We start from the raw sequence: 25,742 nt of genomic DNA, 5'->3' as shown, positions 1-25,742 counted from the left end.
AAAAAGCTCCGCGGAAACAAAAATTCTAGGCGGTGGATCCCGACGGGGAAGGCGGTGGGAGCGACGGTACTGTACCTTTTTCATTGCCCGTGTCTTGGCACCAGCAAGAGAGAAAAAAAGTTTCGGACAGTCCAATCCCGCAAAAAGATTCCCCCCTCAAAAGGTAGAAGACCATTCACCAACATCAAAATGGCGCCTGGACGCACGACGAAGCGCAGACGGGTGAGTCCCCCGGGCGACGATGAACCTGCATCCTCGCAACCTTCTGGCGCCCCTATTGGCGACTTCTACAGCCATGCCGCCGAATGGGACCTCGAACAAGACTATGAGCGCCGACCCCGCAAATCCGGCAAGAAGGACAAGGAGCGCACACGACTGCCCATCAAGACGGCGGAGGGTTTCCAGACCATGGAGGAGCCTGAGATTGAAGCGGAGGAGTCAGACAGCTTTCTCGGGACAGACGACGATGAGGACGAGGAGATGGACGATACTGCCGCAGACGAAGACGAGGACGAGGCGGAGGAAGTGAAGGAAGAAGCGCCGAAGATCCCTCTGAAGGTGCAGATCATCCAAGCGAAGGAAGAGATTGCCAGACTGGCTACATTAATCAATGAAGATCCGGAGGAGCACATCCCATTGTTCAAGACGATGGCTGAGATGGTGGACCCCAGCAAGCACGTTGCGATCCAGAAGCTCGCCCTCGCCTCGCAAGCCGCAGTATACAAGGATGTCATCCCCGGGTACCGCATCCGCCCCCTCACCGACCAGGACATGACCGGCAAGATCTCCAAGGAAGTGCGCAAACTCCGCAGCTACGAGCAGTCCCTCCTCTCCAACTACAAGCACTATATCGGAAAGCTGGTCGAAATCACCAAGCCGCAAAAGCGAGACGCCGCCCCCGTCGATGCGGGCTTGAAGACGATCGCCATCAACTGCGCGTGCAACCTGCTGCTTTCCGTACCGCACTTCAACTTCCGCACCGAGTTGCTGAAGATCCTCATCAATCGGCTGGCCCGGAGACAGGTCGACGCGGATTTCGTCAAGTGCCGCGAAACCCTGGAAGACGTGTTTCAGAAAGACGAGGATGGAGTCGTATCGCTGGAAGCCGTCCGCTTGCTCTCTAAGCTGATGAAGGCGAAGGAGTTCCGCGTCCACGAAAGTGTGCTGGACACCTTCCTCAGCCTGCGACTGCTCTCGGAATTCGCGCACAAGGCCTCCCGGGACCGGATCGAGCGCGAGCCCGAAGAGGAGAACTTCGGGGGCAAGAAGCCCAAGCAAAAACGGGAGTTCCGCACCAAGAAGGAGCGCAAGGTGCAGAAGGAACGGAAGGCGGTCGAGAAGGATATGAAGGAGGCGGACGCGCTGGTGTCGCATGAGGAGCGGGACAAGAACCAAGCCGAGACCCTCAAGCTGGTCTTTGGCGTCTACTTCCGCATCCTGAAGTTGCGCATCCCCACCCTCATGGGCCCCGTCCTCGAGGGTCTGGCTAAATACGCCCACCTGATCAACCAGGACTTCTTCGGTGATCTGCTGGAGGCGCTGAAGGAGCTGATCGCGCACGCCGATCGCGACGAGGAAGAGAACCACACCGAGGAAGCCGACGACGACAACGATGCGCAGCCGACCAGCACGCGGGACGCGCACCGCGAAGCTTTGTTGTGCACGGTCACGGCGTTCGCGCTCCTGGAAGGGCAGGACGCCAGCAAAGCGGCGGCCAACCTCCACCTGGACCTGAGCTACTTCGTCAAGCACCTCTACCGCTCCCTGTACACGCTCTCCATCAACCCGGACGTCGAATACAACCCGGACAAGTCGCTGCGCCTGCCGGACCCGGACTCGCACGCGGCCCACCAGCACGCGCCGCGATCCCGCAAGAAGGTCAACTTCCAGACCCCGACCGTCCTCCTCCTCCGCTGCCTCCACTCGACCCTCATCTCGCGGGCCCACGGCAACCCGCCGCCCGTCCGCCTCGGCGGGTTCGCCAAGCGCCTCATGACCTCCTCGCTGCAGCTGCCGGAGAAGTCGGCGATCGCGACGCTCTCGCTCATGAACCAGGTCGCGCGGCACAACGCCCGCCGCATCGCCTCGCTCTGGCACAGCGAGGAGCGCCGAGGGGACGGCGTCTTCAACCCGTTTGCCGCGGACATCGAGACCACCAACGTCTTCGCGGGCACGGTCTGGGAGGGCGAGCTGCTGCGAAACCACTACTGTCCCCAGATCCGGGATGCGGCGTTGGACATCGAGAAGATGATTGTGACAAGGAATTGAGGGCGTTGGCTTCCTGTGTGTTATCTGTTTTCTCCAGCGAGTTGTACAAAAATACCAGTTTTGATCGTTCAACGGGTGGCCCCTTCTGTAAATGTTCATACTACTATCCCAAGAGGACGTCTGTCGTGCACACTACTTCCTCAACCGAAACCTGGAGAAGAATTGACTCGAAATCATTTTCGTTTTAATGAAGCGATAACAAAGCTTCCAATCATCCCCGTGAATACAAGAAAAAGGAAAAACAACACCAAACACGTGCATTCCTCCCGAACCCAACCCAACCCCAACCCCCAACCCTTTCCATAGTGCAACGAACGCCATGCTCAATCTCCCAATCCACCTCTCATCATCTCATCACTCATAATTCATTTTCGCGTCATCGTTAATTCATGCAACCCATTAAAGATACAAACCTTGATCAACAGAAGAAAAACACAAGAGGGATTTTCTCTTTTCAACTTTTTTTTGTTTTTGTGTTTTTTTTTTAATTTTTGTTCGATTTTTTGGTTAAAGTGAAGTAAGTCACCCTGACCTCTCCATCTTCATAACACGTCAGTCAAGAACCAACCCAACCCAAGACACGTCAGGGACATACACACATTCCTCAAACAAGCTCATCCTCCTCCGGCACGTAGATGGACGCATCCCGGTGGCGGGTGCCGCGGTTGTACTGCACGGCCGGGGCATCGGGGGTGGCGGGGAGCTTGTCGTGGTACGCCTTGAGGTACTCGGGCAGATCGGCGGGGGGCGCGACGAGCGAGTCCACGCGCTTGGGCGGCGCCGGGGCGACGATGCGCGCGTAGGGATCGTTGTCGAACATGCCCGGGTAGTAGTCCGGGATGACGTCGGACTTGATGTCCGGGTCGACGAAGCCGCGGAAGGTCAGCGCGATGTCCTGGCGTTCGCGCGGGTAGTAGTCCGGGTGCGGGGGCACGTCCTGCGCGATCTCCATGCGCGCGAAGCCGCCGGTCGGGGTCGGGATGTTGCTGATGTAGGTGGTGTCCCGCGGTTTGTTACTGGTCTTGTGGGAGGTGTGGGTGGTGGTTGTCACGGTGGCCATGTTGGTACGCGTGGGAGTGGGAGTGGGAGTGGTAGGGGTGGTGTGCTTGCGGGCGCGGGGGGCGGCGCTGGCGGTGGCCTGCTCCTGCTGCTGCTTCGCATTCGACACGATGGTGTTGATGTTCGAGACGATGGTCTGCACGTTGGCGTTGGCGGCGGGTCGGGGGAGGTTGGATGGCTTGGCCGTGATGCTGGTGGGAGTGCTGATGGTGGGCTTGCCCGTGGTGGTTGGAGTACTCGGGGCTTTGGTGGCGGGTTTGACGCCGGCACTGGCACTGGCACTGGCACTGGCTGACGATACGGTCGCCTGTTTGTTCGAGACATGGGTGGTGCTCTTGATGCTGGAGCCGGACGACGCGGTCGCCTGTTTGGCACTCTTGGTGCTCTTGGTACTCAGGTTCGAGATACTCTTTTTCGACAAGCTGGCAACACTCTTCTTGGACAAGCTCGACGTGCTCTTCTTCGACATGAACCCCTTCACATCCTCGCGATACTCAAAGTCCAGGACCTTGGCCGCCTTGCCCAGATTCTGCTTCTGTCGGGACTCTGTCTTGGACCTGCGCCGGGGCCCGTCCTTGTTCATCCAGTGGTGGTACTTCTTGGTCGCCCACTGGGAGCCGTAGTGGCGCGCGATCGGGCTGTCCTCGTCGACCTCCTCGTGATCATACTGATCCAGATCGAGAATGTAGTGGTAGTTCTTGGGGGTGCTGGGCTTGGAGGCGATCAGCTTTGCGGTCTCGGTCCGGATGACTTCCTCCCAGGGTGTCGACGGGTCGGCGCGCTCGATGGCGCGGATGAAGTGGCGGTCCAACGCGGTGCGCATGCCCTCGGGAACCTCTCGGGGATCGCTGTATGTGATGGCCGGAGACTTTGGGGCCGACAGCTCCTCCGCTGCTGCAGGCTCGGTGGTGTTCTGGCTGCCGGGGGTGCGCGGGCTCTTTTCATCCGCGGTCGGGCGGTCATGATGGTCATTCTTGATTTCGGTGCCGGTCTGGCTGGGCGGATCGACCTTCTGGAGATTGAGGGGATGGGGCCTGTGCTTCTGGATAGGTTTGTGCTCCAGCTCGTTGCGAGGCTTGAGCTGAGCCTTGGTTTTCAACTCGGGCAAGGGCTCAATCGGCGCCGCTGCCTCGGCTTGTGCTTTGGTGTTGCTGGGCTTACGCGGACGCACGTAGCCCCAAACCTCCTTCAGATCGGGGACTCTCATCGTCGCAGCAATCGCAGGGTCTAAGTTGGGGTAGTCGGCGAAATTCACGGATTTCTTCGAACGAGTAGTGGAGGTGGACTGAGCGGTGGTGGTGCTGGAGGGTGAGGTTTCTTGCTGAGTTGGGGAGGGAATATCAGATTGATCTTTGCTGAGTGTCAACACCTCGCACTGCGTATCACGGTTCTCAGAAGCAGAAGCGGATGTCTTGGGATGACTGGTGGGGGTTGACTGAACAGTAGTGCTGGAGGGTGAGGTTTCTTGCTGAGGAGGTGAGGAGAGCTCAGATTGAAACTTGTTAGATGGCAACACCTTACACGGCTCAACACGGTTCTCAGAAGCGGGCTTTTGGGGACGAGGAGTGGTGTCAGAGTGAACGGTAGTGGAGGGTGAGGTTGTGTCCTGAGTGGGAGAGGGAATATCAGGTTGATATTTGTCAGATTTCAACACCTCACCCAGTTCAATACGGCTCTCAGACGCAGATTCCTTAGGACGAGGAGTGTTGGCAGACTGAACAGTGGTTTTAGAAAGTGAGGTTTTGTTCTGGACAGGTGAGGGCGGCTCAGCCTGGCCTTTGTCAGGTGTCGACACCACAGACTGTTTAACACGGCCCTCAGCAGCGCATTCACTGTTCTTCCTGGAGCCAACAAGCGGGTCCGCTGCGGAATCCTGCGGATTTTCACTTCTACCCTGCGGCGGAACTTTCTCAGCTGCTGGGGTGGTGGGTGTTGTTGTGGCTGACGGGCTAGTAGTCGTCGTCGTCGTCGTCTGTCTGCTGTTCGCACGCTCCAGGCTATCCAACACATTGGTGAGCTTCAGCTCCAGCATGCCCTTCCCGCTGAGACGCGATCTCTGCCTCACGGACCCTCGCTTCTGAGTGCTGCCAAAGCTGCTCTTGACATCCTCCGGGCCCTGCAGCCTCGTACAAGTCTCTCCCTGTATGGGGTTGTGGGGTCCAGCGGCCTTGAGGCTTTGAATCCCCTGCGCCAATTTCGAAACCTCTTCGCGGACCAGAGCAGTAAGTCTACCCTCCATACTGTGCATATCCTGCCGGACCGCCGCCACCTGGGACCGAATATCCTTCATCATGCGCTGGGTCTGGTTTAGCATCTCCTCCTGGGCGATGGTCTTGGCGTTGATCAGCCGCGCGATGTCCGACATCTCGTCGACCTGCTTCATGATCCGATCCAGGTGCCAGTTCTTGCTGTCCTCGAAGGACTTGCTCAGTCGGCTGGCCGTCTTGTCCACGTGGTAGTGCAGCTCCGTGATGTGCGTGGTCAGCTTGCACTCCAGCGACGCCGTGTTCTGATACTGGGGGTCCGGCGGCGCAGGCGCATACCCACCGCGGGTGGGCGTCGGCATCTTACCGCTGTACTCATGGGGTGCAGGTCCTGCTACTCCATGGACTCCATGGGTGTTATAGCTCGTCTGGATCGAGGACGGGTACGCGGTGGGGGCTTTGTCCGGCGCTCGCATCGAGGGGTCCTCCACGAGTGTCGCATACGGGTTCAGCACGCTGTATCGTGTGGGCACTGGGCGACGTTCATTATCCTCTGGCTCGATAAACCCTGGCGGTGGGAGTTGGAGGTCTCGAAGATCCAAATTGAAGACCGACGACGCGGGCCGTGAGGCGTATACGGATGGCGAGTACGTCTGCCCTGGGTTCAGAATCGTCGGACACTGGTAGCCCTGCAACTCTTTGAGGAGCGATGCCTTATACTCAGGGTTGATGGCATGGGCTTGTTGCTGCGCATGATTCTTCGTCTCCGGTGTCGACTCGGTGTTACGGCGGATGCTGGGCACTCTCTGAGATCCGTCGACCACAAGCGGTTCGTATCCCGGCTTTGGGGAGTGATGTGGAGGTTGCAGAGCCGCCGTTGATGCAGTACTGTCATCGGGGTCGATTATGGAGATGCCCTTTGAGCTGTCGATAGCGAGGGGCTTGTCCTCGGGCTTGTTGTCGCTGCACGGTTGGGGCTTGGTGCTCGCAGTCCTGTCGGTGTTACGTTGTGGGATTTTTTTCGATCCATCGGCGACGAGTGATGTGTTTTCGGTGGACTTAATGGGCTCGGGTTTCTTAACGGTGGATGTTGGTCCCTTGACGGTCGACGTGGACGAGTTGGAAGAGTGAGCGGGCCCAGATCTCGATCGACCGATGACAAGTGGTGTATACTCCGTCGAGTTTCCGGGCTCCTGCTCATCCGTATCGAGCAAGCCAGATTGGTGAGCAGACACATCCATCACCCTATCAATCACGAGAGGCTTATACTGCGCAACATTACCGGTTCTGTGATGCAGTCTCGGCGGCATCTGCACACGGGGCTGCTCGCTCGCCTTGTCAATCACAGGCGGGACCTCAGACTTTTGAGCACCGTCGCCGGCAGGCTTGTCCTGCGCAGATTCACCCACTGCCGTGCTGCTGCTACTATTCTCCTTACACCCCCCATCCAACTTCGGCAGCGCCTCCGTGGAGTCATCCTCCGGGGGCGGGCCGACCCAGGTGCAGGGCTTATAGTTCTTCGGGTACTTGGGCGGCCGCCAGACGGTGGCTTCGGGATACTTGGGATTGACGGGGATGGGTTTCTTCTTGGGCTCCGACACCCAGATTCCGTGTTTCTTGAGCAGACCCTTTTCGATGTCCTTGCGCCAGCCCGGGTCGACCGCGTCCAGGTAGTCCTCGGCGCGGATCCAGAGCGAGGTATCGGCGGGCGGCTTGTGACCTAGTAGGGGCAGGTCCTTGAACGAGAGCTTGGACCGCAGGGCCTGCAGGAAGCTCGGCTTCTCGTCCGGTTCCCAGTAGCTGTGCTCGGGGCCGGGGTCTCCGCCATCCTTGGGGCGTTTCTCCCGCTTGAACCGGCGGATGGGGTCGGTGAACGACCGTTTCGCCGTCGGCTTGGGGATGATGATTATGTCGGGCTCGGTGAAGGAGCGTTTCGTCTTGACCTCGACGTCGGTGGAGGAGCGTTTGTTCGCCTTGGGCGTTGTTGCTACCTCCGGTTGCGTGAATGACCGTTTCGGCTGGGGTCGCGCTGCTACCTCCGCATACGTCCGCTTCACCTTGGGTGAGTTGTCAGACTCGTCATATGCCACACTATACACCGAAGTATTGGGGGTCTCTTCGGAGATGCGAACCCGTCGTCTGGGCCTCGGTATGAGAGCAGCTTCCAGAATAGGATCATAACTCCTTCTAACAGAGCTGCTGGGGTTCCTCGACGACACCAGAGACGAGGGGTGAGTGAAAGTAGTGGTGGTGGAAGTGGTTTCTATACCGTCGGTCGGCTGTCAGTTTGTGCATCATGCAGCAACAAGAGAACAAACATACCGTTTGAGAAGCGAGTGTCGGGTCTTTGCGTCTTGTTCTCGTTCTGCAGTTGCTGCTGCACCTGCTGCAGGCGTTCTTGTTCACGGGCAGCTTTAATCGCCCACGCATTGCCATCTAGAGGCGCCATGGTCGGCGATCGCTGTACTTAAGGCCTAGATGGACAAGGCACTACAAAGGCTGTTAGTCTATCATCAAGCAGTTCTCTTCGCTGCTGTGTTTGATGCAACAGACAGAATAATAAACTTACGTGGGTTTGCACAAGAAGAGCGCGTCTTTCACACAACAGAGTAACGACGTTCTATTCCGCTACCTGTTTCACGCAACAGTATCACGATGTTTCTGTTTTGCAGTTGACAGAGAGAGCTGCTTTCCAGAGCCTAGGGACAACAATCGATCATGTTAGCATTAAATCTCAGCATTAGCGCGCAAGACGAAACACAAGAGGTGAAAATCACAAACCTTCCTCTGCTATATCAAGCAGAAGTTGAGCCCGGAAGCGATGGATAGGTTTGTAGAGGATCACTGTCTACTACAAGAAACACCACAGTCAGTCAGTCTGTGTACGAGGAACCCTTCGATATCGAAACACCACAGTCAGGGAGTCAGTGTTCGAAACACCTTTCAATATCGAAATCGATACTCTTCAGTGGTTCACTTTTCCTCATCTCCATCTCACAAAGGACAAGTAATAGAAAGAACAGCGATCACAGCTTACCTTTCATATGAGCAAAGTGAGGTTATGTGGCTGGGGATGGAGATATGAACATAGGTGTGGATGGTTGTTCAGAATAACAAGTTGTTCGAACAAGAGTCAGAAGAAGAAAAGGCTTTCGATAGAGAAGATAGAAAGAGAAGGGGGGGCGAGAAGGTGATCAAAAGCTACAAGAGTCAAGACTGAGACTGAGTGAATGGATAACACAGAGTGGAGAGAGGAAACCGGACAACGCGTGTGTGGTTGACCAGGGCTGCTGTGAATAGCTTCGCAGTAATGCTTAACTTTTACTTTTTCTACAGAGCATCTTATAAGGTTCTCCATCTGGGCGGCTGATCGCGTCTGTGGGTGGTGTTTACAGCTTCATTTCCTCTACATCATAGGATTGACAGGGTAACGTAGGATATCAGGGCTTGTGGATACTGGAGCAAGCCGGTTGGTAAGTTCCTGAACATGCTATCTTGTCTATCTGAGGGAATCAAGAGTGTAGGTGAGAGCATCGATGGTTAAGAGAAGCCAGAAATTTATTCTCTGATTGAAAGAAAATTCAGCATAAGTAAGCTTAACAAAGTTGCTGCTGCAAGCGAAACAAAAAGAATATCACATTTTCCCAGTCTTGCAGCCATTATGCCAACTGAAAATCCACTCCCACAGTCAGTCTCCCCAGTACAGATAGATAGGGAGCAAGTAGCCTGCCCAAGCACCATAATGCCTCCCCAGTATCAAAACTGTCAACCTTTCAGGGAAGAAATACGCCCTCAGGAAACCAATGACTTCCCCTTGTGCCCCAAACATCCACAACAGTCAATACCTCGTCTAGGATCCTACGCAATAGTCGCCAATAAAAGAAGCCCTATCGAGAGCATCCTATGGCTAGAAAAGGGCATCACCACGTCGCGCTGCCCGCGTGCAGGAATTGCTTTTGTTTCTTAAGGCGCCGCTGGCGCCTGGTCTTTCGAGAACACCAGCCCATTAGCAAGGACGACTCTGAAGTAGTGGGGTAGTTTTGAGGGAAAGCCAGAGAGGCAACAAGTGTACTTACTGATGTCGGTGGATCTTCTCCTGGGTTTTTTGGATGCCATACTTGTAAACTCGGATCAAAGATACCACTATCGGAAGCATCATGCTCATCATCTAAGAAAATCACTACCTCGACAGATGAAAGCCTGCGAGGAAATGATGTGTTCACTCTACCTTCCAACCCCACTTCTACGAAGAGAAAAAGTATTACAAATAGAGAATTATCCTGATATCACATATAGAAGAAGAACCAAGTATATTTGTATACATAACACAACAAAGAAAAAGAAACAGAATCATTTAGTTGCAAAAGAGTGTATCCCATTCTCAAAGTCAAACCTGCCCCCAAGGAAAAGCTCAAAAGTCTCGCTAAGTAAGAAGAAAAGAATCATGGGTTTGCTTGTTTCAAACCCATTCGAGAACATACATGAACGCCTCACCCAAGTATCCCGTCAGCAAGAGGCCCTGGGCATACTCGATGAGTTCGTGGTTAGGCAGGTCGAGGGCCTGGAACCGCTCTTTCTCGCCGGAGCTGCCTCGCACCCGCACCCGCTTGTCGATAACGGAGCGGAGCATGTCCTTGCCAGGGCTGACAAGAACGTAGCGCGCTTCTTCTTGCGAGTTCTGTTTGGGGTCCGCGTCGGATGCCGGAGGGACGTAGATGATGGATTCTTGGCGCTCGGGCGAGATCCAGTTGACGGCGCCGGTGGATTTGCTGGAGAGGGGAGCCGTGTTACCGGGGTTAGACGTGTGACTGGATGAGGGTGGGAGGGCGTCAAGAATGGTGTAGCGGATGTCGGAATCAAGGGAGAAGAGGATGATGGTGTTGGCCCTGGAGTTGAGTTTCATGCGGAAGGTGGTGAAGTTGCGCGGATCCAGGTAGAAAGTAAAGCTGGCGGTGATGTTGACGGGCTTTGTGCTGTCGAGACTGCGGATCTTCGCGAGAGCTTGGTCGCGCGTCGTGACGGGACATTTGGGCTTGACGGCTAGGGATTTAGATTCACGGAGCGACACGGAGGGGATGCAGAGTGGTAGGTGAGCATCAATGCCAGATTTGTGGCAGGACTCGCTGCAGAAGCGAAAGATTCTGCACGCTAGATTTAAATGTTAGGTCTGCTGCTACTTCGATTGCTGATATCAATCATACTTACTTTTGCATAGTACAGTCGTGGGATCGCCGCAGCTCTCACACGCTGCCGGCTCATGGAGACTCCATTCTTTTCGTTCCGCTGCGAGAGTATCGCGTCGTCTATTGAGTTCCGAGATCCTCTTTTCTGCGTAAGTTATGCGCTTCCGAGCGTGGTGGTCTTCGGGTGTTCTGCTAGCCATGTGTACGAGCTGTTTGTACGCGAGAATGGCTTTGTCAACCGAGTCGAGGTGTTCCCAAGAAACGCAAAGCGCGCTCAGAGCATCAAATGTCTCCGGGGCTTCGGGACCTTTGGCAGCGAGAAAGTCTTCGACCAAAGCCTCGAATAAGTTGGCCGCCTCGCGGTTCAGGCCGGCATCCATGTATGACCTCCCTAAACGGTGAACGACTCTCAGTGCGTCCGAATCACGCGAGCGTTGATAATACTCGAGGATCTCCTTGATCTCGGTAGGGAAATCGAAGTTGTCGGAGCTTTGGAGATACCGCACCACGGCCTCCCTGGTGATGGGGCTGACGATCCCAAAGAACGATTTGCAGTGAGGAATGGTTCGCCCGCAGATCGTCCGAGACTCTTTGTTCAGACCGAGCTTCTGATACAAGTGCGATAGTTGGTTCATTGCGTTTAAAGTTGTTGCGTTCTGGAGGCCAAAGACAGTGTCAAGGGCTGGGACCGCCTTCTCGAGTAGAAGAAGCGCAGATTCAAGATCGCCCAAGTGCACTTTCAACGAGGCAAGGTCCTGCATACTACTCAATGTGTCCGGGGCGTTGTGCCCGAGTGTCTTCAGCCGACCTGCGAACGATCGCTCGTATAGAGCCGACGCCTCTGTGGCGTATCCGTCTCTCTCGCACAGGGCTCCTAGATCATGCAGAAGCGCGAAGTTCTTGGGATGATCGCGGCCGTACGTACGCTTGTAAAGTCCTAGGGCCTCGAGATAGCATGCCTCGGACTCTGCAGCCATATCCAGACCGTGATAAGCTTGCCCCAAGGCATGCAACATGGTCGCCCGCGATTGTTTATCAATGTCCAGGGACGGCGCGTCTTCGAGAATTTTCAAAGCATCATGGTATTCGACCACTGCTGCTCGTCCGTTCCCTTGCTTTGACGCGCTCTCGGCTCGCATCCTGGTGGTTAGCATGCGGGACCAAGAGTTTGCGGAAGATAGCTCCTCCTTGATATGTAAGAAGACCTGAGCAACCTCGTCGATTTTGATGATACGCTGGCGGCCAGAAGCATCATGGACGACGGCCCCACCGTTGATATATTGAGTATGGATGAAAACATTCTGCGAGCTACGCAGTAAAGCAATGTACTCAGCATCTGCGGCAGATTCATGTTTCGGCTCCGTGGTCTCTTGCGTCCGTGCATCTATCGAGTCTCTTTCGCTTGTGCGCCCTGTCGCTCGGCTTTCGCTCCGAGTGTATTTGGTGACAAAGGAGAAACGTATCGTGTTAGCTCTTCTGATTATTTTCTTGCCACGGCTGCTGGCGGATCGTGCTCTTGACACTCCTATAGGCCGTCAGTACTTCAAATGAATCGTGGGCTTTTGCGTACGAACCCTTTGGCACTTTCCGTCCAAACAATCTCTGCAAAAAGGATTGCCTTCGAGATGATGAATGCTGCGCTTTCTGATCATTCGTATCATCCATTGACCCATCTTCATCATTCGAAGTATGCTGGTCTTCGTCTTCACACATTATCTTCCTTGGTTCATTGAATAAAGTGTCATTCAGTCCTGGATACACGGTTAGAGTCTGCGTTGACACCTAGTTGCATTATCATGTGGGTCTACCATTTGAATCAAAGCTCATCGTTGACTGATTCAGTTGGGATTCGTTATTATTTTCTATCTGATGGTATATGCCATTCGGCGCGTGAACTGCTTGGTTAGTGGTAGCTTGAACCCACCGTCAAAAGGTTCTTACCTCGTTCTAAATCATATAGCCCGGCAAAGCTGATGGCAATCAGCTCATCTTCATCACTCTGTGACATCTCTAGTTCTAATCAGCAAATGAGGTCTGTAACGACTGGGCGAAGAGGAAGGCCAACAGACTTCGGAATGACCATGAATCTCGTAACTTCCTCGCTTTCCTGGTAAAGGACTGCTGATCCATACTCGCTCCAGGGGGGACCGGGAACTTGGCGCCCATTGATGGTCTCTGAGCTATGCTGGGACTTCGACTGTGGCATGCATTCCCTATCTCCCTCTGTATGTCGCGTGGGCTGATGTCGTCGCGGGGATCGTTCAATATAGGTTGATACCTGGCATTGGAGTGAGCATCTGACAAATAAACGCAAGACTAAAAGCATCACTTACGAGACATTGCACTTCTCTCCGCAATGTTTGCAGTTGACATAGAGAGGCGCATCTGCGACAGCATGTCAATTTCCTTTCCAAAAGACGACAGCATGAAGCCATACTAGGTTGACGATCTGGTTTCTCATCCTCCTCCCCAAAGGTGAAGATCTTATCACAATAGTCGCAGAAAAATCGAATCGGGCGACAGTTGACTGGTATTAGACGCTTCTCCATACGATAGCCTTTGGTGATTAATCTGAAATGGAATGCGCGATCAGTATACCGGTATCCGGAAGAGACGGGATGCAGGAAACAATACCGATCTCGAGTCATCACATATACCGCGACTGCAGTCCCGGGGCAGTATCTCGTCAAATAGTGCTGTTTCAATTCGTTGCTGTATGCCAGTCAGATCCAGTTCATTTACCACTTGAAAAAGGCCGTCAGTCGTACGGTGAGGAGAATATCGCATCACAGTCGGGACATTCAATGTCCGCAGCACCGAATGTGTCTCCATCGTCATCGTGAAAAGGCGGGAACAGATGTAAGACTTTCTTGAAATTCTCCACCCCAGCTTGTACATCATCTGTCGATTCTGCTGAGGTTGAGATTAGGTCAGTTTCGATTACAATCCACACCGTCCGTCATGCAATGCAAGTATCCGACGAAGATAGCGCACCATTTGTAGATCTACCAGCCAACGATAAGAGGACGTCTGAGCCTCTCAGTATGCGGGTCTTGGTGTGGAATAATCTGCTGGGGGCGCCGTGGGTGGAATTGCCGAGGATAATCTCTTTCTCATATTGCCGTTTCGCATCCGTCGGTGATAGTTGCTGGTCGATGACGTTGCTGGCCGACCATTAGTGAGCGGCAGCAGGGATATAGGGTCTATTGTCTCACCTATGCACCGTGTTTGTGTAAGAAGCATAATCCACAGCCATCTTGAGGGCAAGAGCAGAGGGAGGGGTACAAAGAAGGGAGGGCGTGAGGGTCGACAAAAAAACAAGACACAACGGAGACAGACAGCGTCGAGGAATGACGACTGTTTCGAGTGTCAAGTAGACAAAGTTTGAAAGAGAAAAGCAAGCGTCAAGGCCAGAGTGGGTGAGGCGTCATTTTCAATGAACTGGACGGCCGAAGGTTTTGGCGCGTGCATACATGCTCCATGCATACATATGCAGGTCAAGCTCGGTGGATTCATCCTTTCTTCCCACAGTAAACGGTAGTGCCGCATACTTGGGTGGTTTCAAGGAGGAACTGGGGGGGAGAGGGTCGCCTCTAGCGTGGTCGGAACTCACCATCCCTCGCATGGGTCGTGTGGAAACGAAGTTTCAAGAGGGTTGGATGAAGGTGGATGCGGTGGTTGTGGTTTGTTGTTCTGATAGTTCTTGGTAGTGTTGGTTATTGTAGTGGTGGTGGGGGGGAGAGAAAGGAGAGAGAAGGAGGGAAGAGAGGGGGATTTCGGTTTATTGGGTTTGTCGGTCTCCTTCTTGCATCTTGCATCACCATCCAACGTCACTTAATTCACTTGTTGCTTTTTCCATCCTCTCGATTGTATCCTATCTTCATACTGAACGGCAATGTCTGTCGACCTTTCCGAGCTACTCCCCTCGTTTTGCTCCCCTTCCAATAACAGACGAACCCCCTTGCATTGAGCTTCTTCTTCTCCCTCCAGAAGCCGAGAGATACAAGCAGCTCACATCTCAGCAACTTGTCAATCGTTCACCGCATGACTGAACCACTTCCTTGAACGGACTAAATGAGCCCGATAGATCATATTTTGAGAGTTCCGTGACCCATTCATCTGTCATATTCGGTCTTGGGGGAAAGAAATCGAAGTGTTCTTTCCTCGTTCCGCGATCGACGCGTTTGGAGTGCGCGTTGGCCCGAAGGAAGAGTGATATATCACAAATCCGGCAACGCGGGTCCAATTTTGCCAATAATTGACCGGGTTATGGGATAGCTCCGGCAATAGTCGTGTCCTGGCTTGAGAAATCCTCTTTCTTTTTCTTTTTCTTTGGCCTCTTTTCCAGGAGCGTGGCATGAAGATGATTCCGGTGGCTCTCTACCATTCTCCTATCGAATCGGCCATGGTCGGACGCGATCCCGAACCCTCAAGATCGCACAGCACATTCCTCCAAACCTTTCTCGGAGCTACCAAATTCTGGACTTTATGGGACAGAATCTGCAGGTACGGTTAGCTAGAGCCCGCGAAGAATGAGCGATGAATGACGCTAGAATTTCTCCACGAATACTTTCTTTTCTTTTTCTTTTTCTGCTGAAGGTTTACTAGCGCTTTGAGACAATAGTTCTGGAGTTTGTTTATTGTACTGTAACTATTTGGAACGGTACCTGACGGGAGCCGAAGGGCAGGCAGCTTTAAAGTTTAGCCCTTATCGCGCAATGCCGTCCGGATTGTCCACCACCACCACCACCACCCAGCAAATGCAATGCATCGCTTAAACTGAAAAGCTGTCATCTATCTAAGATCAACCAGATTCCTGCATATACCACGCAATCACTCCACGCTGCTCTGTAGATCACTCGCAGACTGTGGGTAAGTGTGCGCAGTACGCACAGCTCCCGAGCTGGTGAGGTCAGGGGGCGTCCAGGGCCATGCGAACACAAGGATCGACTGGCCCTGCCACACAAGGATCTTCCGATCTATATCTGATACTTCTTTACCCGAGGTCGTTCCAGGGCAATAGATGACAATCGCCCGCCTGGGGATGGGTAAGTTGAACAGATGACTACCGGTAACTATATAACCCTTCAGTCCCTTCGAAGCTAGATGATCTATTCGGAAACAAGAACATAAATGAGCGATCAGCTACCTAGTCTGGTATCCCTCGACCTCTGTTGCCAGTATCGGTACAGCCACCGTTGCTCGTATTACGTCAACTCGTAGGAGTAACGTAATCGGACACCGAGCCGGCGCGACACCGAGCCGGCGGCGGTCTGCCGCCGCCTTGCTGACTGCCTTACTGACCGCTTTCTAAGGCTATTAAACCACCAATAAAAGGCTATATATATTAATTCTTATTATTTTTATAAGGGTATTTTAAGCGATTGTATTCTTTATTTCTATATATACTGTAGCGGGCTGGCCGACGTGCCCTGGCCGGCCTTGATACTGCGGTCTGAATTATTTTAATTTCTCGCGCCTGAGCTATATCAAAGCTCTTTTAGTCTGTTAAAGTATCTTTATACTGTATATAATAATATAAGATCTTTTTCTTTTCTTTTTTATTTGCTTAAATAGACTAAAACTACTTAACTTATTATTAAAGTAGAACTGTGTTCTATATAGACTGTTCTGCAGCTTTAATTATTTTCTTAATAACTTTATATAAAACTATTAATATTAGGTCTTAATTTGTAAGTTTTTATAGTTCTTGTTTTTGTCTTTTAAGTTTATATAAATTTGCAGGTATTTTTCCGAGATAAAAAAACTGAGTAGAATACAAGAATATCGGTAGACTTAGTGTTTTTAACTGAATTTATAGTATTAAAAAGATTTTTTAAAAATTCAAAGAAATAAGACTGGTAGCACAAAATCTACTAAATATATTAATATTAAAGAAGATCTTAGTATATATACTATAATATAACTGTAAGAAATCAAGCTTAGTAATTAATTTCTCTTTATAATAAATAGCCTTAAATATATACTAATTATATAACTTCTTTAATAGTTTAAAGTATATAATATTAAGCGGCTGCAGTTTATATAATAAATAGACTGGTATATATAAAAAAATAATTTTCTATATTATACAGAATTAATTAAACTACTAAGTTGTATAACTACTATAACTATTAAAAATTAATATATAATACTTACCAACAGTTTTTAAAGCCGTATATTTATTAAACATATTCTAAAACCAGTTAAAGTTAAATTTATTAATAATCCAGCTATTTTCGCTGATATTTAGATAATATAATTTTAAACAGACTTTATACTATATTAATTAATAATTTTATATTATAAAAATAATCTGTAGTAGTAGTACTGTTTCTAAGACTAAGATTATAATAATTAAAGTTATTTATTTACGGTTTTCTGGCTGTATATATTTAGTATGTAATTCTTATATTTCTAAGCCACAAATTATACAAGCAGTTGAAGCAACTTCTATTTAAAATCCAGTCTTATTTATATTTTATATATTTTTATTAAAAATGCCATATTTTTAGACTGTATTACGAATAAGATCGAACTATTTCTGAATAAAATAAAAATTCTTATATTTAATATATTAATAATTATACTTTAATATAAACTTAGATATTAATTCCGAATAATATTTAATAAAGCAAGTAATTTAATATTCTAATATAATATTCTATTAATTTAGCTTTAACTTTGTTTAATATAATAACTAGACAGAAAATCAAGTATTATAGATTTTAAGAGGCAGTTTTTAATAGACTATATTTAAAAGCTACTACTTTAATATATTTTCTTTAATTATAGATAGTTTTCTGTAATTAGTATCTTTTTTAGTATATAGTTTAATACTATTTAAACAATTTTTAAAAGTATTTATTTTAATATTAAATATAATAATGCAGACGGTTTTTATAGCAAACTTTCTACTTTTAAAGATTTTAATAGTAAGATTTAAATATTTATCTGTATCGGCTATATTAATATACAAAGAGAAATATTAAAAGAATCACAAAATATCTTAATATAAGACGGTTTGGGCGAGTTCTTCGATTTTAAGTTACTGGGGGTGCAAGATACGGCGCAGCGGCCGCCGGCTCGGTGTCGCGCCGGCTTGGTGTCCGATTACGTTAGTTAGCTCAGTCCAGATCGGGCTATTCCTAGGGTTACTACTCCACGCCACTCGAAATAGAAACTCTAGGCCTTGATCGCTAAGCACCTCCTTTGGCTTCCAGTCTCCCATCCAGGTGCGCGCTCCAACCCAAGAAAAAGGATCAGACCCAGTCCGCTCAACCTAATCCCTGTATACGCCACACCTTCATGGCCGCGGACGAGTACTCGACTAAGAAGGGTTGTTAGTTATTTGACGTGGTGTCGACCGACCCGGCCACCAGGTAGACAAGATCAATGAACCAAGGAACTACGGTTCCTCCGAGGAGAAACGTTTGTGTATAATACGGGGATGTGTACAGAGTATGCGGCCGGAAATTCGCTTACAGTCATGGACCCGTTCCTAGTGTTCATGCACCTGGAGCTATGGACCCACGGTTTTCAGCCTTTGTGGGGTCCGCGGAAAGGCTTCGTGTAGTGGAGGTATCCAGCCTGGCAGCGAGGTTCGAGGTTTTAGGTGAGTTTAAGCATTATGTTAGTAGGTCAAGCTAATGCTGATAAGTAATTCATGACTAATTGTTCTATCATGATAGTCCTCCGCGGTCTTTCAATACGACTCAATTGATCTCTGCTTGGAGTATGGGTAGCGAAAATCAATAACAGTAGAAGCATTGAGGATACTCATCAAGGGTGAAGCCTTGACAAAATCACTATCCTTGCCTGACTGATTCAACAGAGGCAGAACTTGTGGAAATACGTGTTGTTTCTGGTGGGTTGTGGTTTCTGGGATGGAGATTTCGAAACGATGTAGCAGGCTCATGAGTAGCAATTTGATCGCGGGTATGCGTTGTTCTTTGTACACAGCATCTATATCGGCAGACCTGCATCTTATCTTGTGCTACCACTTATGCTATCCTTGTTCCTCCTCCCTCAGCAAGCCTCATCCCACAGCGCCGCCTAACCTAAGCAATCTCCAAATCAGAAAGCCAAAAGTCGATCGGAAGCATTCACACCTCTTCGGCTGCAGCTCTAAGATATCTCCTTTCACCAATCAGGGAGTGAAGACCAACCTCTGTATTCGAGCAAGTAGTCTTCGCTGTCGCCCTGCGATAGGACTTGAAACCACATATACAGCTTCACGGGTCTGGGAATGCCCTCCCGATCTGGGCATTCCTGCACAATGACTACTTCCAGCTCCCGGCAATGCTGCAATTCATGGGCAGACGAGATCTCTATCTGGCGATAATTAAGACATTTGTATGGCCGGTGTGGGCCGTAAAGGGAACAGCAAGCTCTCTCGTGAGCAAGGGGGACACCAGGGCAAAAGACGCGAACCATCGCACTCGGAGCGTTCTGGAGGAGCATGGTCCGCCAGTGGTCGCGCCAGTAGCAAGTATAGGGCCAGTTGGGTGGGCCTTCCGAGGTGGGTGGTACGACAATCTCCACTTGGCGCGTTATATATTGCGCGATGTCGAAAGACACGCCCGCCTGGATCATGCGGGACGCAAACAAGAGGGCCCTGCGGATCTCCGGAGAGATTTGGATGAGATCTTTCCATGCGGAGCACACGCGCGTGGACATCAGGATGGTGTACATGTCCACATCTAAAAGGATCATCTCGAGGATTCCAGGGATGAAGAATATCCTGGATGCGTCTGGCCTTGGGGTTCTTCCCGGATCGAGCGTTTTGGCTGAGTCTAGTCCTGAGTCCGATGTCAATCTATCGGTTGCTGGTGCCATCTCTGAATCCCAGAAAGATTGAGCCGGTCGAAGGGTTCTTGGTCGTATAGCGAGCTTGGAAAACTTGGGGACCATCATACTGATTAACGGGAATCGACAGTTAGAAGTGGTCTGTTGCTGGTCTCTTCGATATTGAACATTGGACTTGGTGCTGCTGGATAATCTAATTCTATGGTTGTGGGTGGTGGCGGCCATCAAAAATGAGTCAATTCTTGCTGCTGGTGTCAACATCACACCATCCTCGTCATCTTGACCTAGCATCGCTGTCGACCTCACAACATCGACTCTCTATAGCGGCATGCCGTCTGCTTACGCGCTGCATTGAAAGCATTCACTCTCGCCCCATCGTCAAACACCCGCCGTCAGTATGATCCGTCAGGACCATCTCAGCATCAAAACCTTGCATGGCGACCTGCTCAACTCACACTGTTGATCACAACTGTCACACATGGGATTGATCCATCCCGGTGTCATGTTCGTAACCATGGTTTTTGACTCTGGCTGTTTCGCAACGTAGGCAGACAGCTAGGTCGGCAGTTATCGCGACGGGCACGGAAGGTGAGGCAGCCGGTTCGACTCTGGCAGTTTGCTGGATGGCACAGGTATTTGCATCCATTTGTGTTGATTCTGTTTGGATCTAGTGAGTACATTGAGTTAAGTGGTCGTCGTCTGGACTCGATGGAGAGTACTAGGTAGTTATGTGTGGTATACTACTTGGCTGGGGCAGCTGGCGCAATACTCTGGCAGTTAATGGACCTACCTGGCTACCTTAGACCTTCAAGGTTGCCTACTTGGGCTGTCGAAAGGGGAGTCAACGGTTATGAGTAAGATTGAGCTTTACTCTAAACATCCATCTGTTGTACTCTATTAGACCCACAGGACTAGTGCTATAATTCTCTGTCAGACAAAGCTCATGAAAGTCGTCACACATCGCAGACCCGCAATAAATGAAACAGTATACAAATATAGTAGAGACGGTGGTATCAAGCCCCACATCAAGAAGAACACCGAGGCAGGGAAAAGAAACTCCAAAATGCACGGAAGGCTAGTGCTTAGTATGAGCAACCATCCCGAAAAACAATAACTCCAAAATATCCAGGTCACTTCACAGCCCGGTTAAACATGCACTACAATGATTTGGCCCATTTCCACCCCGAAGTCCTGGACTCAGGACTATTGATGACCGACGACAGGAGACTCTCACTGGGCGGAGTCCGACGCCCTTGCCCTTCCTGTCGATTCCTGTGCTCCCGCTTGAGCAAGGAGACCGCTGCATTGGCATTGATCCCCTCCCCGCTGTCCGTGATCTTCAAGGCCCATTTGGCGTCTTCCTCCTTGAAACCTAGCTCTCGAACCAGCAGATCCAGGGCTTTGTCTGTTGGGTCTTGGACTTGCGGGTGTCGAAGGGCAGGCGCAGTGCTTCGCTGGTTTGAGGCTGGCACGGTGGGGCCGGCCCTTGGAGGAGAGACCAAGCTCTCCATTCGGGCTGGCCCGCCTGACTGACCTTCCAGGCGACTGATGATCATTTCATAATGGGAAATCGGTCGCTCTTCTACGAGCCGGGGTGGCATGGGCAGGTTCATGGATTGCTGTTTCTGAAACTTGAGCTGCACCGAGTAGGCTGCTTGTCTGCGGCGCTGCATGTCCAGCGAAGGGTCACTTGTCACAGGGCGGTCGCTCAAAGGGGAGTTATCGAACGGACTGGATGCTCTGGATGATGACTCGGAGCGCGTCTCTCCCCGTGGCTTATACGCTTTCGAAACAGCATCCCGCAAGAACGATGACCGGGTGGCAACAGTATCCGAGGACAGCCAGTTCGTCAGCCCCATAGATTGGGCTTTCCGGAAATTAGCCAAAACAGTATTCTCATCCGTTGTGATCGACCCGAGGGTCAATACTGCTGACAAACCGAGCGTAAGGATATAATGGGTCCACTCCTCTGCTCATACACCACATTAGCTCAGGTGAACATATTCGAAATTAGGTTAGCAGTCAGAGCAGGTTGTGCTCTTACCTAGAACTGCCTCCTCATTTGCAGTGGCATTGTCTTTCACATTGTGTCCATCAAACACCCCCACCTCTCGTGCCATTCTAGCTTTTCCATGCATGGGCTGAAGCAGTACGCCAAGGCAGGTCCAGATTTCAGTCATGCTGTGTAGCTGCTTCTGCGATAAACCGCCCGTGTTACCATGTCCAAACCCCGTAGGAGGCTCAAACAAGACGCTACCCATGTCGAAATGATCAGTGATAGACTGTGCCACAGAGACACGCTGGTCGGTGACATTCGCCCCGCCTTCAAGCCATGCCATTTGTCCGGCGATATCACCCTCTCTGTGCTTGCCGCAGCCAAACAAACGGCAAAACGTCCAGACCCGCCAGAAGGCTTCATCAACCTCGGTCGCACAGGCATCGTCCAGGCCAGACAGCCCACGAATCGTATCCGGGCGCAAAAATGACGAACATCTGGCTAGGATGATGGACTTCAGCTGGGCGACGGTACAAATATCTTGCGCATAGTGTTTGAGATAGAGCGCCGGAGTATACTCAGGAACAGGAGCATCGGGGTCAACGAGTACCTGCCACTCTGTACCCCAAGGGGGGCTCATCTCGCGCAATTCCCACGCAGGTGGTGACATGGCGAAAACAGCGTTCTTGATTAATTCCAACTCATGATCTTTGAAAGAGCGGTAGAAGCTTTTGCAGATCAAGGAAACATTGAAGAGGTCGTCGAGCGAGTCAACTTGTCGCAAAATCGTTAGGACAATAGCCTCAGGCAATGTGTTGCGCATTCCTTCTACAAGGGTTTGGCTGGTGTGCGTGGTGTCGCTTGAATGCTTTGCTTGCGATACGGTAGGATTGGCGTCGAGCTCATATATGGTGGGAGCCTGCGAAGCATTTTGGCGTCGAAATGTATTTGTAGCCACGCCCCCATACTTGCTGTGAGACACAAAGTATTTCTCTGAGGATCCCTCAACGAACACATCATTCAGCTTATTATATCTCGGAACGTGATTGGCATTCTCGTTCATTGTCTTTGCTATGGATTGAGGTAGTGCCGGCTTCGTGAAACCGGGATCGCCAATTTCCTTTGTCTGCAGGGACGACAGTGTTGGAAATGGCTCCTGCTTGCTGTCATTGGATGTTGGGGTGACATTCGAAACTGTGACAGGGGAGCCCGGAAGTTCGGCCACTTCACCTTTGTTCTCATCTCCAGTAAGATAGGATGAGTGCGAAGTGGAGTCTAATGCTGACGCGGTGAAAGGACTACCGGAAGGTCGAAATTCGGGTCGGCTAGACCAGTGGTTGAGGCCCGGCAGACCAAAAGAGAACGACCTTTTGTTCTTGGAGTCTTTCTTTGTCTGAGTCAACCCCTCGCGGGATTGAGCTTTGACGGCCTGCTGCACATCATGAATACTCATAGGAGACATTGGTCTTAGCCTTGTAGCCATCGTTCCCATGCTTTCTCTACGCATCTGCAGATTCCCATCAGGGTAATGTAGATGACTCTGGGAAGTCAATTTTTTTGTTTGCTGTGATTCTGTGAGACGAGTCATATTCTGTCCCACTGGTTCAGCAGATTTAGACAGCGACGGACGATGATAGTTCTCCTGAATATCAGGCAGCGAGGGTGACTTCAGAGACCGATAGTTGCTATGCCCAGTCTCACGGCTTCTGGGCAAATGATGAGATCTGTGGCGGGCCAACAATGGTGGCAGTGGGAATGACGGTTCTTGGGGAAGTGGTTTGTCTCTCAGCTCCTTTGTTGACGAGTGCCTGGATATAGTTCGAGATGGGGAATTTTGTGACTTCTCATCGCCTTCGAAGGATCCCAACAAATCTGGTGAGGAAGCATGTACTGAAAACGGAGAATTTCGCCCGGAAGACAAGCTCAGAGAGCTTTGACTTGTGATCGAAGATCTTAGAGTATATCCTGAAGATCGCTTGTCTGCGGTTTCTGCTGATGATACCGAGGGCGGTCGACCTTTGCTTCCCGGCGAGTCGGATGATTTCAAGCTCGTCGGAGAGTCCAAGGGACCAGTCGGATCAGTCTTCGTTCTCGATGGGATTTGAGCGGTAATGCTTGTAGGAGACGCCAGGGAAAAGTGGGAAGCAAGTTCCGGGAAAAAGCGAGCCCAGCGCGTTCCTGACCACGATGGCGGCTTGCCGGACACGGGCGAAATCGATTCCTCGTCATCGTCTTCATCGTCCTCCGCAATATCTGACCAGGATGCGTCCTCAGGCTTCGATTTGTCGAGACCGTGGAGATCATGAATATTAAACATTTTGACCCCCGCTGGCTGAGAGGCGTGGCTGAGCGTCTCTAGCGTGTTCATCTTGGAAAACCGCCACGGCCTTCGTGTCTTAGGTGTCACAACCACCCGAGCCCCGCTCGAAGTGATACCAGACTCGGGATATGGATAAGGGAGTAGATAGTTTGGGTATCACGTCGAGCAAATCGAGTGCGTCAATCCACGCTGCACAACCTTAGACGTGCTTTATGCCAGCCGCTCCGCAGGCATGATCAATGCGACCGGCGGAGGGGTTCCCTGTCCGTCGCACTGCACTCGTTCCGAATCAAGTCCTACGGACCGAATTCGAACACAGAAAAGATATTTTTTCGAATTGGTGTGTTGGAACAGAAACTAGTAGCGAGATTTTTGATCGAGGGAAAAGAATCAGGGATGGGAGGCAGCTTTCGAATTGAGCGCAGTCGGCTTAGGGACGCTATTCTTGCATGCAAGAGTCAGCTTACTATCGCCGACGGATAGTTCGGGGTAAACAATAGATTGTAGTGGGACCGTATAAATAATCATCCAGATTCCATCGCCGAGTGTGCGACGAATAACGGCGAATGAACTGACCTTGCGAGGATTTGGTATCGCTGACAGATACTAAAGCAGATAGACAGTGTAGATGGTTGGACAAGGTTCTCGCGTGAGGGGACTCGACTGATTGCGCGGGGGCGACGGTGGGATAAAAGAAGATCAAGAAAGCAACGCAAGTCTAGTCACCACGTGTAGGAGAGACTACTTATTCCCGCCCTCCTTTACCCAGGAATGTAAGGTAAGGAAGGAAGGATTCTAGCAGAGATTAGGTGAAGTGCTAACGACATGACGCCAGCGGAAATAATTGATGAGCAGGCAGGCTGATAGGCGGGAGGATACACAACACGAGGGAGGAAAGGCATGGATGGGGGAGGGACGGGATTGTCGAACCGCGGGGGCCAAAAAACAATACAATACCGTACATACATAAGCAGGAACAGTGGTGGGGTGCCCGTGGTAAGTTAGAGCATAGATTATTCATCCGGCTTCTACTCTTGCAAATAAGATCTCCTGAGACTATGTAGATAATGATAGTAAGTACTACTTACTTAATTTAAATAGAATAGAGACTGTACATAGCACGAGTGATAGAAAAAATGCAGATGTTGGCTGCGCCAGCTGCTCAGCCATCGGATCTTCAACCATCCCTGGCAAGCCTAGTTTTACCGTACCGTACGGCGGGTATCAAGGATGCAGACTGCACGGATGTCTTTCTCCGCATGTACATGTACATGCACAGTATGTCGCAGCCACTTTTCTCCTAGCTGGATCAAGAGGCAGTGCCACACACAGTGACTCTTTTCAGTTCCCAGGTGCTCCGTAGTCTATACTGTACACATAACTTGGCTTCTCCTTGTCATCGATCAGATACCAAGAACATAAAACCTCCCCAAACATGTCTCTACGATTTGTTGCGTCCATTTAACCCGAAGAAAAGTAAGGTGTAGGGATTCAGAGCGTCTCGCTTGAAGTTCTCGGACACCGGCATGTAAGACCTGCATGAAGTCACGGGGAAATTCCAGCCCCCTGTTGAGAAATCAACCGGCTCTGACCCCAAGAGCAATATCTTAAAAAGGATAGAGTATGGCTCTAAGCCTTAACACCTTCTCTCATGCAGGGTCGGATCAGACTGTAAGCACCTACGATGAGTTCATGCATCCCTCTCCAGGGACGGTGATCAAACCGCCACGCCGTTGTTGAACAGTTGGAAATGAGCCAACGCCGTCTCAGAGCAAAGGCTTGCTTGCTTGCTTTACTTGTATTCAGTAAGTATCGACAGCCTCGAAGCCTCGATTATCAGTGCCTGGCAAACATCTCTGCGGGGCTTGCGGGTCACTGTACGGCGTAGCCTGTCTAGAAGGTTC

At 50.8% G+C, this 25,742-nt stretch overlaps 4 protein-coding genes across 4 annotated transcripts; 1 reads left to right on the top strand and 3 right to left on the bottom strand.

Annotated features, from left to right (window-relative positions):
- Nucleotides 1-138: 138 nt before the first annotated feature.
- On the top strand, nt 139-2,518 carry BO72DRAFT_444074 (nuclear export protein Noc3). The gene has a single exon (XM_040943732.1). The coding sequence runs from the start codon at nt 190-192 to the stop codon at nt 2,266-2,268; it is 2,079 nt and encodes a 692-aa protein (XP_040806116.1). The 5' UTR covers nt 139-189; the 3' UTR covers nt 2,269-2,518.
- Nucleotides 2,519-2,727: 209 nt separating this feature from the next.
- On the bottom strand, nt 2,728-3,348 carry BO72DRAFT_444073 (uncharacterized protein). Its single transcript, XM_040943731.1, has 2 exons — nt 2,847-3,348; nt 2,728-2,785 (listed from the first exon to the last, which is right to left on the bottom strand). The coding sequence occupies exon 1, from the start codon at nt 3,326-3,328 to the stop codon at nt 2,873-2,875; it is 456 nt and encodes a 151-aa protein (XP_040806115.1). The 5' UTR covers nt 3,329-3,348; the 3' UTR covers nt 2,728-2,785; nt 2,847-2,872.
- Nucleotides 3,349-9,905: 6,557 nt separating this feature from the next.
- On the bottom strand, nt 9,906-14,113 carry BO72DRAFT_523967 (TPR-like protein). Its single transcript, XM_040949825.1, has 12 exons — nt 13,930-14,113; nt 13,709-13,878; nt 13,483-13,627; nt 13,349-13,426; nt 13,152-13,285; nt 13,048-13,099; nt 12,784-12,992; nt 12,656-12,724; nt 12,523-12,609; nt 12,289-12,465; nt 10,737-12,239; nt 9,906-10,679 (listed from the first exon to the last, which is right to left on the bottom strand). Exons 1-12 carry the CDS (start codon nt 13,968-13,970, stop codon nt 9,991-9,993), a joined length of 3,354 nt encoding a protein of 1,117 aa, XP_040806114.1. The 5' UTR covers nt 13,971-14,113; the 3' UTR covers nt 9,906-9,990.
- Nucleotides 14,114-20,679: 6,566 nt separating this feature from the next.
- Nucleotides 20,680-23,835, bottom strand: BO72DRAFT_464962 (F-box protein; the record flags this gene model as incomplete). Its single annotated transcript, XM_040946668.1, has 2 exons — nt 20,680-21,491; nt 21,567-23,835. The coding sequence occupies 2 exons, from the start codon at nt 23,833-23,835 to the stop codon at nt 20,680-20,682; spliced, it is 3,081 nt and encodes a 1,026-aa protein (XP_040806113.1).
- Nucleotides 23,836-25,742: the final 1,907 nt, after the last annotated feature.

The sequence above is a fragment of the Aspergillus fijiensis genome (assembly GCF_003184825.1).
Source record: "Aspergillus fijiensis CBS 313.89 unplaced genomic scaffold BO72scaffold_3, whole genome shotgun sequence".
NCBI lineage: Eukaryota > Fungi > Ascomycota > Eurotiomycetes > Eurotiales > Aspergillaceae > Aspergillus > Aspergillus fijiensis.
The sequence above is the reverse complement of the archived record's forward strand: the minus strand, read 5'-3'. Positions and strand labels throughout refer to the sequence as shown.

What these genes read in the sequence shown, in the direction of transcription:
- BO72DRAFT_444074 (XM_040943732.1), top strand. Translation starts at nt 190, where the DNA reads ATGGCGCCTGGACGCACGACGAAGCGCAGACGGGTGAGTCCCCCGGGC.
- BO72DRAFT_444073 (XM_040943731.1), bottom strand. Translation starts at nt 3,328, where the DNA reads ATGGCCACCGTGACAACCACCACCCACACCTCCCACAAGACCAGTAAC.
- BO72DRAFT_523967 (XM_040949825.1), bottom strand. Translation starts at nt 13,970, where the DNA reads ATGGCTGTGGATTATGCTTCTTACACAAACACGGTGCATAG. An exon ending in GATGCGATATTCTCCTCACC is followed by an intron (nt 13,427 to 13,482) that starts GTACGACTGACG and finishes ACTGGCATACAG; the next exon opens with CAACGAATTGAAACAGCACT. An exon ending in TATGTGATGACTCGAGATCG is followed by an intron (nt 13,286 to 13,348) that starts GTATTGTTTCCT and finishes ATTCCATTTCAG; the next exon opens with ATTAATCACCAAAGGCTATC.